The 14902-nt window shown below is 33.2% G+C and overlaps 1 protein-coding gene across 2 annotated transcripts; it reads left to right on the top strand.

The window, feature by feature from the left end:
- Positions 1 to 786: 786 nt before the first annotated feature.
- LOC111019510 (E3 UFM1-protein ligase-like protein) lies at positions 787 to 13157 on the top strand. Of its 2 annotated transcripts, XM_022295908.2 has the most exons (20): positions 791 to 1053; positions 1428 to 1739; positions 1820 to 2086; positions 2433 to 2480; positions 3309 to 3374; positions 3469 to 3572; positions 3937 to 4030; positions 4114 to 4170; positions 4747 to 5185; positions 5275 to 5429; positions 5681 to 5746; positions 5829 to 5897; positions 5997 to 6089; positions 6239 to 6304; positions 7664 to 7710; positions 7803 to 7866; positions 9566 to 9643; positions 9739 to 9801; positions 11313 to 11405; positions 12574 to 13157. In XM_022295908.2, the coding sequence occupies exons 1-20, from the start codon at positions 880 to 882 to the stop codon at positions 12661 to 12663; spliced, it is 2445 nt and encodes an 814-aa protein (XP_022151600.1). In that variant the 5' UTR covers positions 791 to 879; the 3' UTR covers positions 12664 to 13157. The 2 variants fall into 2 exon arrangements, with proteins under 2 accessions (XP_087977874.1, XP_022151600.1); XM_088121748.1 differs by lacking the exons at positions 7664 to 7710; positions 7803 to 7866; positions 9566 to 9643; ... (1 more) ...; positions 11313 to 11405; positions 12574 to 13157 and adding an exon at positions 7529 to 7653 and having other exon boundaries at positions 787 to 1053.
- The last annotated feature ends 1745 nt before the right edge of the window (positions 13158 to 14902 follow it).

Raw genomic sequence — 14902 nt, 5'->3', positions numbered from 1 at the left:
CTTGTTTCTCTACTACAAACAATTTTTGAATTATCGTTCAAGCAAAACACACACAATTTTTGATACATTTAAAAATTCTCTATAGTTTTTTTTTAATTCATTTTTGTACTTTTATTTTAAATTTCCTTTCTTGTGTTTTTCTTCTTGAGACTTGAGTAAATTTTTTTTAAGTTAAGCAAATAAGAGGTTGCTTTGAAGAAAAAAAGTAAACACAAAAGATTTCAAATAATTCGATTTTTAAGTTTTTTTTTCTTTTAAAAATATTTGTTTACAAAGTTTGGTAAGGTTTAATTTAGTCTCTTGATTTGATTAAATGATTTCATTTTTATACGTGGTTCACATTACTATTTCATTATTAAAATTATTAATATAATATCATACTAAATTATAAGACATAATAGTAAAATATTATACTTTCTTTTTATTTCTCGTAAACATCCCAACAAGAAATTTTATTTTTAAACATTTTAATTCCATTTGGTTCCAAACACAATTAAGAATTTTCATTTCCATTATTTAAAATCCTAGAATTTAAAATCATTTCAAACCAATTCTAGACGTGAAACGGAACATAAATCAATGAATTTTTTTCCCCTATTGCAGGGAACGTCCAAAGAAATAAGTTTCATTTAACTCGTTTAAAATCATTATTAACCAGATAAAGATTTTAAAATCATTTCTCATTTAAAATTATTTTCCACTATAAAATTTAAAAAGTATTTTTTTATTAAAAAATAATATTAAGATACTGAAAATGTATCCGAATTCCCAAATACGTAGCCTACTCAAAAGAGCAAATTCAATTTCATTTCCCTTGTCGTACTCCATTTCTCTGTGCTTGGCTGTGCTTCTGGTTCGCCCTGTGATCTCAAACGCAAAATGGACGATGAATTGCTTGAACTTCAGCGACAGTTCGAGTTTGCGCAGCAAGCGAAATCAAGCATTCGGTTATCGGAAAGAAACGTTGTTGAATTGGTCCAAAAGCTTCAAGAGCTTCGTATCCTCGATTTCGACCTCCTCCACACCGTCTCCGGCAAAGAATACATCACGCCTGTACTACTATATTCCTCTACTCGCCAATTTATTTTCTTCCATCATCTGCTCGTTAATCGCATAATGCAAACACTCTATTGCACATATATCTGATTCTGTTGAACTGATGAATGTAATTGCGAATTTGTTAACTTGTCCAAATGGTACAATTTGTAGCTGCTTTGGCTTGTTTTTGCCCCTGCCCCGCAAGAAGCTTACTTCTTGAAACTGTAGGATATATGCCAGTATTGACTTGGGATAATATCATTAGGTTTTGGACTAAAATTCAAATGCTTATGTAATTTCTTTTACCCGGAAGGATAAATTATTGTTCCTCAGTTCTAGTGCATTATGGAGTTCAACTTCTTTTGTTCTGATGCCTTATGATGTACTAGGAGCACCTAAGGCGTGAAATATTGGCTGAGATTGAGAAGTTAGGACGCATATCTTTGATAGATCTTGCGGACACTATTGGTGTGGATCTATACTATGTTGAAAAGCAAGCTGAACAGATTATTTCAGATGATCCACGACTTATGTTGATTCAAGGGGAAATAATATCTCAATCTTATTGGGATTCTGTTGCGGAAGAAATAAATGAGCGGCTGCAGGAATCTAGTCAAATTGCTTTGGCTGAAATTGCTGCAGAGTTGCAAGTTGGTTCAGAACTGCTTGCATCCATGTTGGATCAACGCCTTGGGACACTGGTAATTTATGCTCATATGTGATGATCTATCAAATTTATGGTATGAAGGGAAACGTTTTAACTGTAGTTTTGTGGGTTTAGGTAAAAGGTAGACTTGAAGGTGGTCAGCTGTATACCCCAGCATATGTTGCACGGGTGTCTGCCATGGTTCGTGGTGCCACTAGATCCATCACTGTTCCTACAAATTTAACTGTAATATGGAGCAGTTTACAGCAACTATTGCAAGGAATTAATGGAGCTAGTGGTATAGCTGTCGATGGTTCATTTTTCCAGTCACTCTTTAATGGGCTTATGAAGGAAAATGAGGTTCTTGGATCACTTCGTGCAGGTGTTCATTGGACACCAACTGTATGTAATCTTTTTCAGTTAGTGCTTATTTGCAGTTTCGATTATCTTTGTATTTTGTCATGCCTATAGCACGTGTAAGCTGATTGTCTGCTCATCTTAGTATTATTTGTATATATGATCACAAAAAAAAAAAGAAAATTAAAAAAAAAGGTTCAAGCTGTTTGCAAACGTGCACTTGGATGCATTTCTTTAATTCAACTTCTGTACAGCAACACTGAAGGAGATGAAAAAGAAAGAATTTGGGTTATAAGAGAATAAACATGGTAGTAGTCATATAATTACTTTTGCTCCTCATTTAATCTTTTAAAAGCTTATGTAGTTTGGTTAATGTGGAATTATAATGCAGATATTTTCCATTGCTCAAAAAGAATGCATAGATTCTTTCTTTTCACAGGTATGGAGCTCTTATTATTACACTCCGTGTTTATGTTGTGGAATTGTGAATATAGATTTCTTCGTCATTTTCAAAGTTAGCGTATCAATATCATTTGAAAGGAATCATAGACTTTTTTTTTATTATACTCTTAAAGATGAAGGTATGTAAAAGATTTGATTTTCTTCCATGGTTCTTTATGAATCTCTTTAACTTCTATCCTTAGTTTGGATTAAGTAGGTAACCATTTTATAATCTATTTTAGCTTAGGAGTGGGAGGATGCTTTTATCTTTCCTTCTCTTTTTTTATAATTTTATGCTGTTTGTATGATGTTTATAATTCTTTATAAAAATACACATGCAAAAAGATATTACAAATATTATGGTCAGTCGAGTGCCAAATCTTAACTCTTACTCTTAGTAATATATTGAAATATAGTATAGTTAGTGTAGTATCCTAATCTTATTTAGATTTTAGATTAAAATGTATGTTCTTTTATAATAAAGGTGATGTCATTCATGATATACATACTATTTTGTGTATTAGGTGAGTTCTTATTAATATTTTGCCTTAAGTTTACCTTCTCTCGCTCTCTGCTTTCTTCTGATTTCTTCTCTTTCCAACCCCATAAAAATGTTTCTGTATATAATGTGATTTCTTCGTTTCTTATCCAGAAACGGAGAAGCACGTCTCATCTTAGGCTAGAACTTATTACTTGCAGTTTTGCGAGAAGTAATTGTGGCTATAATTAGAAACTTGGAGACGTTGGGGCGTAAAAGGGACTTGGAAAATACTTTTTCACAATAATGCTATGTGCTCATGTATGTTATTTCTATAATTGAATACAGAATTCCGTTGTTAGCTATGAGTATCTGCGAAAACTTGGAATTCCCAACCCCATTCAGTTCTTGCAGGTATTTTATTTCTTTCATCCTCTTTATGCTTTAAAATAATGGAATTTCTGTGCTTACATCATAAACTTATGATTGAGGTCTTGATTCATTCTAGTCCAGATATCCTGATGGCATACCTTTAAGTACTACATTCATTCACCCTTCAATAATTGAAATGTTGGATTCTACCGTTGAGGATATCCTCGAGTGTGGTAGCTGGTGAGAGTTCTCTTCTTGTCGTCTAGTTAACTTGTCTTCTGTATCCATTGTTCATAAATTAATGGAACTTATTTTATTTTAAAATACTATTTGAAACTGTAAATACTCAAGGGTTGAGCGGAACTTGGTAAGAATGTTTTCATTAGCTGTTACTTTATTCATAATTATTTCTTAAATGATTAATTTACCTTTTATGTAAACAATTATGTGCATTTTTAATATTATAATGCCTCTTTGAACTTGAAATTTTTCGTTCCTTTTCATTAATCAATGGAAAATTCGTTTCTTGTTAAAAAAAAAAAAAAAAAAATGCTCAGTATAACGTTTCCAATGCTTTTGATACACGTATTATCTAATGGTGCAGGACCAATTCTCTTCTTGTACTTCCTTCATCATTTGAGCCTCAAGATGCATCTAAAATTTTATCATCTTGCCCATCAGTTCAGGTAGCTCTAAAGGTGAGTCTAACTGCAAAGTTATGTTATTGCTCATTTAATGACATGGAGAACTATAAGATTCTTGTGTTTCTCTTGCTTTGCAGTCTAATAAAGCTCTCATATTTGGTGATTCATTTATATTCAGCAATATTTTTATCAAGGTACGACCTATTTTTTTTAACTTTATTTCTTTTATAATTTTATTATCCTTCAGTTTCACCAAAATAAAAGTTCCATTTTTTTGTGAATTTAAGGTGTAACTCATTACTAAAATTTTGTTTTGTATAATAGCTTACTATCAGTGAACTAGTCTTGTTAGGATGGCTGGGCCATACCATGCTGAAAATTCTTGCGAAGTTTGGAGTGGGAGGGGGAGAAAGGTTGTGGTGTTTACATACTAACTTATGAGGTTGATTGTGAAATGGAGTTTCTTGACCATTTTGCATGTCTTGTGCGCTGCATTGTAGTAGCTTTAGTCATCAGACTTTGACTTGATCTATATTCTCTGCTTTGCCTCTTATCTCTCTCCTGTCCAAATTAAGGAGTTTGAATTTGTAGCCATGTCCCAGAATCATATGAAATTAGTGGTAAAATTTCCAAGAAGATGATGGATATATGACTTTTAAGAAGTAACATACAACTAACAGAACATTGAAGTAACTTTTGAAACTAGTTTTACTTTATAAATCAATTGTTTAAATTGATATGTTATGCAATCTTGTATTTGCATAAACCAGGATCTGTATGATCGCATGGAAAAGGAGATGGAGACAATAAATGTCCCAGGATCTTCTGCTGGCATTTTTTCTGCAGATTCACTGAGCAGCAGTAAACTTGGAAATGATCCAAGCACGTTTGCCGAGTCAGTTGAAACGGGAAATGATAGTGGTAAAACTGGAGAGATCATGGAGAAAAGGTCAAAGAAAAAGAAGGGTAAATCAACTGGAAATACTCTATCTACAGCTGCTGAAAGTGCTGTGGATGACCAGGAATCTTCAACGAAATCCAAGAAAAACCAGAGGAAAGCTAAGGCTACATCCTCTGTGCAAGTGGCAGAGGCTAAAACAGGGGGTAAAAAGGAATCAGTTAAATCAAAAGAGAACAACATTAATATCCCTACTGAAGAATGGGTTACTGAGAAGATTAAGACAATGATGCCTGATTTTGAAGAACATGGTTTGAAACTTTTTTTTAAGTGAAACTCAACACTTTATAATATTTAGCATTCATTTTAGTCCTTGTTCTGATATACCAAATTATATTAGGCATAGATGATCCTGCAATAATCCTCCAACCTTTGGTTAATCATATTAGACCTATGCTGAACAATTCGTGGAGGGAGAGAAGGAAGGCATTATTTACAGAAAATGCTGAGAAAATGAAACGCGTACTTGACAGCACCCAACAGAAACTTGACGAGGTAAATACCATTTATGCTGGTGGAATCATATGAATGTTTTATTTGACCATTGACATTCACTTTGTTTCTATCGGATATTAAGTTTATGAAGCTTATGATATTTTTTTTCTTTTTTTTGTTTGATAACGGGGAGTCGGAGCTTTGCTCCCCTATATCCAAGGGCTCTCGCGCCTGTCCCAAGGCAGCTTATGATATGTTGATGAAAACCTACATAGAAGAAATGTATGCTAAGCTTGCATTTTTTTGTGCAGACTTTCTTAAATTTGCAGCTGTATGAAAAAGCTTTAGATCTATTTGAAGACGACCAGTCAATCTCTGTAAGTAAATTGTTAGGTAAATTTTTGAAGAGGTGCATCTGAATGGGGTAAAACCATAAAAGACACATTGGTGATTTTACAGGTCATTTTGCATCGACATTTGTTAAGAACATCAGCTGCACCGATTGTGGATCTGCTTTTTCATAACTTGGTGAAGTTATAGATTCTTCTCTCTATAATACTTTTAATAATTAAATCCAGAGTGAATCATTGGTTAACATTCAGTTTGAATTATGGATTCTTAATGTAGGACTTGCACAATAAGTTGAAGAATGGAATTGAAGTTGCAGAATTGCAGAATTCTGAATCAGTCTCACTAAATACCGGAGAAAGAACTACTCTTGTATGAACCGAACCTTTACATGATATAACAATTTGGAGAAAAAGACAAATTATCATGGTTTTTCCTTGTTTTGAAACTTCTAAAACACTTGGGTTTGTTTTCAGAAAATGATATGTTGACAGTCGTAATTATTTACTTGCACGTTTTAGGCTAAGAGTTTGCCTGGAACTTTGTCAAATAAGGCTCTTACTGTAGCTGAAGCTTTGGAAGGGAAGGTAAGTGATTGAAGACAATTGCCCTTGTTTCATCGTATAATTTAAATTAAAACAAAAACCGTTGTTGAGAATGATTTTCAATTGATTTTTACTTTGGAGAACTGTTTGGCAGATAATGTATCATATTTATGCTTCTATTTGCTCTCTCTCTCTCTCTCTTTTGGTTATGAGAAGCTATTGCAAGTTATAGTACTTAAGTTAGCAGAAATTGATGAATCAAAATGAAGGAAAATATGTTGCATTAATTTTTAACAATTGGAATTGCTTTTTCTATCTTGAACTCCTTAGGTGCTTAGGGTCTGTGCTTGTTTGGTAAATTTCCTAAATCTAATTGGATATTCTAAGTTGAAGTCTAATAATTTCTTTCTTTTTAATTAGACCAATCTTCTATAAGGTTTTAAAATTCTAATTTAATTAGATTTTCTATTTTACGTGTAATAAGTTTCTTTGTTGGGTTATAGTTGCTTTGTCTTTGGATACAGCAGTACTTTTTACAGAGTTTTGTAGCATATACCATTTTTTTTTAAGGTCTTGTGAACTCAAGTATCCTGGAAGGCTTAAATCCTAGATAATTGCCAAGGTGCTGGTTTGTTTTTCATTCTTCTTTTCATCTTATCTTCTGTTTTTCAGATTTTGTTAGCCATTATTGCGCACCAGGATCTCCAAACTCTCAAATTGAACGTTAAATTGAGCCCAACAAAATTTGCCATTGTCGTCTAACATCACAATCACTTTTTCCACTGGAGTTTTCTTTCATTTCTTTTTTTGTCTGTTTTTTTTTTCTGTTTATAAGAAAACAAATTTTAAAATGAGATGCAAGTTTTCATTTCTTTTCCTTTTTCTTATTTTAAGAATTTAAATCAATTTTCAAACTTCATTCCAATCAGGTTCGTAGTGTTTGTTTCTTTGTAGTTGGTTTAATTCGAAAACTTCATTTAGTATGTAGATGAAATATTTGGTCCTAACTTTAATTGGATTTTATATTTTATGCCTTTTCAAATATGAATAAATATTAAGACCATAGTATTATTGTTCCAGAATTTCAATCAAAATGTTTTCTTTTTCAAGTTTCTTCCTGCAACACTAAAGCTTTCTTTATTTATCGTTAAATTTGCCACATGGTTTGGTTTTCTGTTATCACTATTATGACTTTTCAGCATAGTTTTGATTCCATAGCAATTTTAGATATTTGTCGAACGTCAACTTTTGTGGTTTTAATTGTAGGATAAAGCTTACCTGTTCAATGCAACTTATCTCTTGACGAAGCTATTGTATTCTAGTATCTAAATACTAAAAATAACTTGGAAGGACAATGTATGTGAATGTTATGACCCACAGTTTTAGTGCTCTATGTAACAGCGGGTGGAGACCTTTGTGAGTGCGCTGGGGGATTTGGTGGAAGAGAGGTAGCCTCCTTTTTATTCATTGGTGTTTACCTCCATTAGAGTGTAATTCATTAACGTACTGTGCTGAGCATATGAATCTGCATTTGGTTCAGTGGAATGGTCTTTAAAAAACTTGACAAGAAATTGGAGAGGACTCTTCTGCATTCATATCGTAAGGTAAGATATTCTGTAAGATTGATTCTGATTTTGTCCAACGTCTGAAACTTATAGACTTGCATTTATTAGAGATTTTGCCATTTACTCCTATTTTATTTTCACAAAATATGCTTTGATTCATTTTGTTGAACAAAAAATGCAAATGTTTTTATTCATTTACTCCTATTCTTTTTTTTTTTAATAATAAAGTTATAACTTTTTATTTATTTTTATTCTTAGTGCGGTTTTAAGTGCTTAATGGGCTCAGCTTTTGTTTTTCATTAGATTTTAGATTTGTTTTGAATTTAAAAGAGAAAAAAAAGGTTTCTTTTTAAGTGGGAGTGTCCACTGCGTCCGCAACATGTCCCCCACGTGTATGATTTTTTTATTTTTTAAAATCAGACATGCTCCTGTCGACACGTGTCTGACATGGACATTTTGTCAAAAACAAAGTGTCTGTGCTTCCTAGGTGGTAGAAGGTTATAGATTCGTGTCTGATAGGTTTTCATATTTTCCTTTTCCATTTATAAACATTATTACAAACTGATCAGGAGATGTAGTTCCTTCCATGGAGTTTATGATTGTTTATCGGTGGTCCTGTCACTTTCATTATATATGTAGTGTTGCTATAAATTGAATTGGAAGGATGTAACCATGATATTCAATAAATTATAGATGCTTAGAACAACCTCCGTGAAATTATATTGATATATAGATAAAAAATTAATGGAGTTGAAGCCCACATAAAACGAATGATGCTAAAACCAATTTTTGAACTTTGATTTAGTTTTATCTACTCAAGGAAGATGAGCAATTGATTTGGATGAAACCGATTGATCTCGAGATATTCCTTCCTTTCATTGAGCTCAGACAAAGATGAATGTTGGATCTTAGAAAATTAAACCTTACATTAAATTCAGCCCAAGTCGATGAAGATTATAGGATCACAAGAGAACCACAGCGTTTGGTTTACAAGCTTATGAATAGTTGAAAAATGTTGCCTCTAACACAAAGCCCTCTGACGATTTGATGAACAGACTGGAAGGAGCCTTCTTCCTCTGATGTGAGCTTGGTGCATTGAAATCCCTCTCATGCGAGGTGGGGGTAGTACAGAAACAATGGCTCTTATGCAAGGTTTGGAGGCAAATTGGAAAAAAAAAATACAAAAAATAATATGATCCCCAGTAAAGTCTGTGATCCAATGTTTTTACGATGGAATAACGTCTTATTTAACTTTATTCACAAACAACGTTACAACCTTGTATTTAAAGAGAGGATTTTACAAGAAAGGAAACAAAGCTGACGGTAGTAAATTTACATGGAAGGGGAGAAAAGACATCTGATGAAGAAGAAAAAAATCCGAGAAATATGTATAGAATAAAAAGGAAATATAGTTCAAAATCCATGATGGGCACCTACCTTAGGAATTAGTAATTCCAATTCTTATGTGTTCCCTGCACCAAACGTTATAGGGTTAGACGGTTGGCCTGAAGAAAAAAAATAATAAAAAGGAAAAATATCAGTTTTGTCCATGAGGCTTTGGGTTAAGTAGGCCTTCTTAAATGGACTTTTTCAACGTTAGATATTTGACCTGGGTTGCTGTTATATTAAAAAAATTGCTTTGGCATGCTGCAACGCATCAAGTTGAAAGTTAAAGGTCCTTGGTTTTGTGGATTTACTCAACAGTCGTTTTTCTTATTTTTTGTTTGTTATTTATCAGGAATTGACATCTCAAGTTTCTGCTGAAATGGATCCAATTGCTCTTCTACCAAAAGTTGTTTCCCTTCTCTACTTACAGGTTAGTGAAATTTGACTATCATTTGAATTAAACTAATTGTACCCGCCCATAATTTTTTCTTTTGGGCTAGTGTTGATCTGGGTTTCTTATAATAGATTCATCATAAAGCTCTTCAAGCCCCCGGAAGGGCAATCTCTGTTGCTATTTCTCGGTTGAAGGTATGTTTTCATAAAACTTGATAAAAGAAAGATGGTAATGAAATTAGATCGCCTGATTAGTGGAATAATCAGATGTATTTTATCATAATAATCAAGCAAATGTAGTTGCAAATAATCATAGTGCTCATATTAGGTATGCAATTTAGAGTCTGATTTAGAAGACGGAGGAAGGGTTTCCTCTTGTACTCATGGAGACCAAAATTGTTAAACTATTTTTAGCTTGTGATGCTATTGGTCTTTGCTGCAGGAAGTATAATTTGCAGAACCTAGTGTTAGGGCTGACAAAATCAAGTTTTTATGTTTGAAAATGGAGAATGAGTTGATTTAACTCCTGGAAAGGTTTACACTTTTCAGAGGTGGATCTGAAGTCCATCCCCTTGGTACCGTAGTGCACTATTCCAAAAGAAAGGATAAAGTGAATACATCTAATTGGTCTATTTACGGTTAAAAGATCATCTTCAAGCATTATGCTAAAGTAGGCTTGTGTTTCGGAACTTAATATTGTCAAATTAGTTGCAGCAGTGTTGTAGTTTTGGTTCAAAGAATTATCAACCACCAATACCAATGCAAGAATTAGACGGCTAGAAGTTTTGTAATTTTCCAACCCATACTTGTTTTAATTTTCCATTTTATTGGAAGGAGTGGTCTTTGTTAGACGGAAAAAAAAGGAAAAAGAAAGAGAAAAAATGAAGAGGTTTACAAAAAGAGGGCAACAATGGGATTACAAAAAGTGTTGTCTTGATGGGCTTTTTAGTTAGAAGAGTAAGTAATTCCAAAAGCTTGACGCTGAAGAGGTCCAACAGGTTACCAAATGGCTTTAGAAGGCATAATTGTTTGGAAGTAGGACGACCTTACTTGAATAGGATTTGTTCTATAGGTTGTACGTGTTTGAGTTTCTAATTGCTTGGAAGTAGGGAACTAGAACAATATAATCTTTCAAATTGTAGTTCAGTTTGAGAGAAGAGTGAAATCACTTACAATTTTTGTCGTGGGAAACTATTTCATTATTATTTAAATGGACTGCATTTTATTTTAGGAAACTTTCACTATTTTTAGATTGAATTTCATCAATGCAGGATGTATTTTTGAAATATGCGTGCTTTAGTTTTTTCTCTGATTTATGTTAGGTGTGGCCTTTAGGGGTTTTTAGGGTTATTAATAGAATAGTTGGGGTATGTTAGTAATTAGATATAAAATTGTTAGGGAGAGTTGTTATAAATACAATGAGGGGAAAGGAAGGTAGGCAATTATTTAGTGTGGTTAGGCTTGAGGAAATAATCCTCGAGAAGGGAGCGTTCTTGACCTCTCGAACTGCCAAGGGATTTTGTGTTGAAATATATTGAAGATAGACCATCGGGTTCCTATCAATTTATTTCCTTCCGCGACTGAATTTTATTATGTACACTGCATATGTGTGATGTTGACTGGTGAGACTTGCATATTACAAAGGCAGATTAGGCTAATCTCTTTCTCGCTATCTGGCATATCTGAAGTTATATACTAAATTTCAGGATAAACTGGATGATTCGGCATACAAGATCTTAACAGATTATCAATCTGCAACTGTGACTCTCTTGTCACTTATTTCAGCTGCTACTGGTGATGTAAGTGAAAATTTCCTACTCAGATTATTCATTTACCATTTTGATCCAGGATGTCTACACTAAAGAACGAGAAATTGTTATTGTGAAGAAGGTTGAAATCTTTAGCCTTATTTGATATTGATGGAAAATGTCGAGATCTCAATTTTATCGAAATGTCAATGGAAGGATTGACGAAATAGATATTTGTAGAAAAATTTAGAAACGAAAAACTTTATAACAAATATTTAAATTAACAGACAAGTCTTTTACCTTTCTAAATAAGTTCAAAATTATTATATCATGTTAATATTCGTGATGTTTTGTTGATATTTTTTAATTTTCTGTCATACGTTGATTCATCCCTCGTGTTGATGTTGAACCATGGACATATAAAAATATCGATGAAAATATTGATGGAAATTTAATGTCCTGGTATTACTATAACCTGTTTTTATCAGGGTGCTTTCGGACTCCAGCTTGATACTTAATAGTTAAATTAATGTGTTAGAGATCTAAATACTCGCACATTATGTTTTGCAAGCATCTTTTATCTCTCTACTGACCACTTTATTTAGATATACTCTCATTTTTCACACTTTTTCTTTTTGCTGACACTTTCTACACTCTTCACTCTTTCACAATATATTATAAAGTATTTTGTATTTCTTAAAATAAAAATAAGTGAGTTCTTTCGGGAATCATAAATTTTAAATTCTTCAACCCAATATATAAAATGGTAGCAAAATTTTTTTTTCTTCTTTTTTTAAGTAGAACGTAGAAATTCAAAGTTATCATCAAACAGATCTCTGATAAAATATGTAAAATTTGGTTTCGGATTTCTTTTGGTAACCTTAGTTTTCTTTAGTTCGTGTGAAGGTGAGAATTTGAACTTATAATGTTTTGGTCGGAGGTAAGTGCCTTAACCAGTTGATGTACGCTCAAGTTGGTTTTTGTTAACCTTAGTTGAGTGTTCTTATGTCATTAAGATTATGTAATTAGGACCTTAAAGGATTATAATTAATTGAAAACTGTTGAAATATGTTGTGTGAGTTACCCATGCATGTCGCATGTGTGCATGCGCGTTCGTGGTACGTACTTTTTAACTTACTTTTTTTTTTGGTAAACTTCTAGTATCTTTATATTCTGTCTGGCAATATAACTCATTTGCACTATGTATGTAATTTTTCAGGAAGACTGTTCATCGGACAGAATATTGACTAAAAGGGAGCTTCTGGAGAGTCGAATCCCAGCACTTAAAGGCCTGGTTCTATCTGCATAATTTACATCATATGATCAAGACCTGCAGTTCATGTATGAAAATTTTGTCAGTAAGTTCTCCGACCGATATTGAAATGGAAATACGTTCTGTAAAAACTTCAAATGCTATATCTGCTAAGGATTGGCAGGTGAGAAGCTTGGGGTGGCGACGTAGCATCTAACAGTTATCAGAACTCATTTAGTAAATTCAGTATGAGATGTTTAACATGTATAAGTCAAGAAATTGTTGGAACTGGGCATCACGGTGTGGCTGATCACTTGCTCACCTGTTTAGAAAAAAACTCTCACAAACACCATAGTGTTTAAATAAGGTCGTCAGTTGCACTGTGATCATTTTGTTAATTTGGTAGACTAATAGGTGGTAATATTTGTAGTTTTCACAGGTAACTTTCTTGTGAATAAACAGATCACATAATACTTTATTTTAGAAGCTAATACATTTGGATGATGATGCTAAAATAATAAAGCTTGCAGGGGAATTTTCAGGTACTACAATATTAAAAGTAAATTATATAAAAATTTAATTATTACAAAAATGGCCCATGATGTATACTAGATTAAAATAAGGTCAAAATGCACCTTTAGCCTCTATGGTTTGGATCAAAATGAAGTATAAACGCCTTGATTTATGTTATACTTCTACAGAGTAGTGAGGAAAGGTGTAACTTGTACAAAGTAGAGGAAAAGTAAAGGAATATGTTGGTGAAAGTTGGACAAAGCTTCAGCAAAACGATCTGCCAGAGAAACATGCAATGTCGTTGCCACCGTGATCGGTCCAAGTTTGAAGGAGGTTAAAAGAGTATAGTATATTGGGGACCATGGTCCAAGTTTGAAGGAGGTTAAAAGAGTATAGTATATTTGGGACCATAACCCTAAGTTGATTCTAGGGTTTCCCATAATCCCTTAGGATCAATGGGTTGGTATCTACCCAACGGGCCACACCACATATAGGAAGTTTATGAGCTCTAATTAGACCACTTACTTTTCCCATGAATATTAGTACATTTAATTTATCATAAATTGTTATCCATTTAATGGAATTAATTAAATTAATTCGAACAATCTCCCACTTAGGTAACAGAATTCTACGACAAATCATATAAGTTTCAACTTTTAGTGCACAACCAAATACTATTAAAAAAAAAAAACTTCCTTTAATTACAATCCGGTCCATCTTGTATACCAATGTGGGACCAAGGCGGCTTTTGTCACATGTAATAAACATATATATAAATACATATTCATTGTGAGTTCAAATAAACCATCATCTTTATTCTATATAAAAAGTATAGAACAACATAGCTGTAATTAAAATTACTCCCACTCAACCAAGGCATTATCTAATGAATTGACACCCATACGGGCTATATGATCATGAATGAACTTAGGTACTAAGCCTTTGATAAGAGGATCTGCTATCATGTTATGTGTTCTATAGCTATCAAATTATTTTGAACTCTCTCCTTAACAATAAGATAATGATTTGACTTTGTCGAGCTCCTGTTGTGATTGGAATATAACACTGTTGAATTATTGTCACAGTAAATTTTCAATGGTCTTTCAATACTGTCAATTATCTTAAGTGCTGTGACAAAATTCCTAAGCCATATTCCATGATTCGACGCCTCATAGCACGCCACAAACTCTAATGCCATTGTTGAAGGAGCTACAAGTGATTGCTTGACACTTTTCCATGAAATGACTCCTTCTGCCATCATGTAGATATACATAGATGTGGACCGCTTGCTATCTTAGCATCCAGCAAAATCAGAGTCAGAGAAGCCAAAGATCTCTATATTATCTGATCTCTGATATGTGAGCATGTGATCTTTCATTCTTTGCAAATATCTCATAACCCTCTTGACTGCTTTCCAGTGTTGCATACTGGGATCGCTCAGATATCTGCCTAGCATTCCCACTATAAAAGGTATATCAAGTCGGGTGCAAACTTGAGCGTACATAAGACTCCCTACGGCTGATGAGTATGAAATCTTTTGCATCTCACTCGTTTCATGATCACTTTTAGGGCTTTGATTCAAACTGAGTTTGTCTCCTTTAGCTACGAGTGTATCTCGTAGCTGACATCCATTCATGCCATACCTATTCAATACTTTATCAATGTAACTCTTTTGTGATAACCATAAGATACCTTGAGAACGATCTCGCAGTATCTGTATACCCAAGACAAAAGAGGCATTGCCAAGATCTTTCATCTCAAAATGTTTTATCAGAAAGTTCTT

Source organism: Momordica charantia, assembly GCF_013281855.1.
Source record: "Momordica charantia cultivar OHB3-1 chromosome 3 unlocalized genomic scaffold, Mcharantia_2.0 BLBB01000003.1, whole genome shotgun sequence".
Lineage (NCBI taxonomy): Eukaryota > Viridiplantae > Streptophyta > Magnoliopsida > Cucurbitales > Cucurbitaceae > Momordica > Momordica charantia.
Note: the sequence above shows the minus strand (reverse complement) of the source record. Positions and strands in the feature narration are given on the sequence as shown.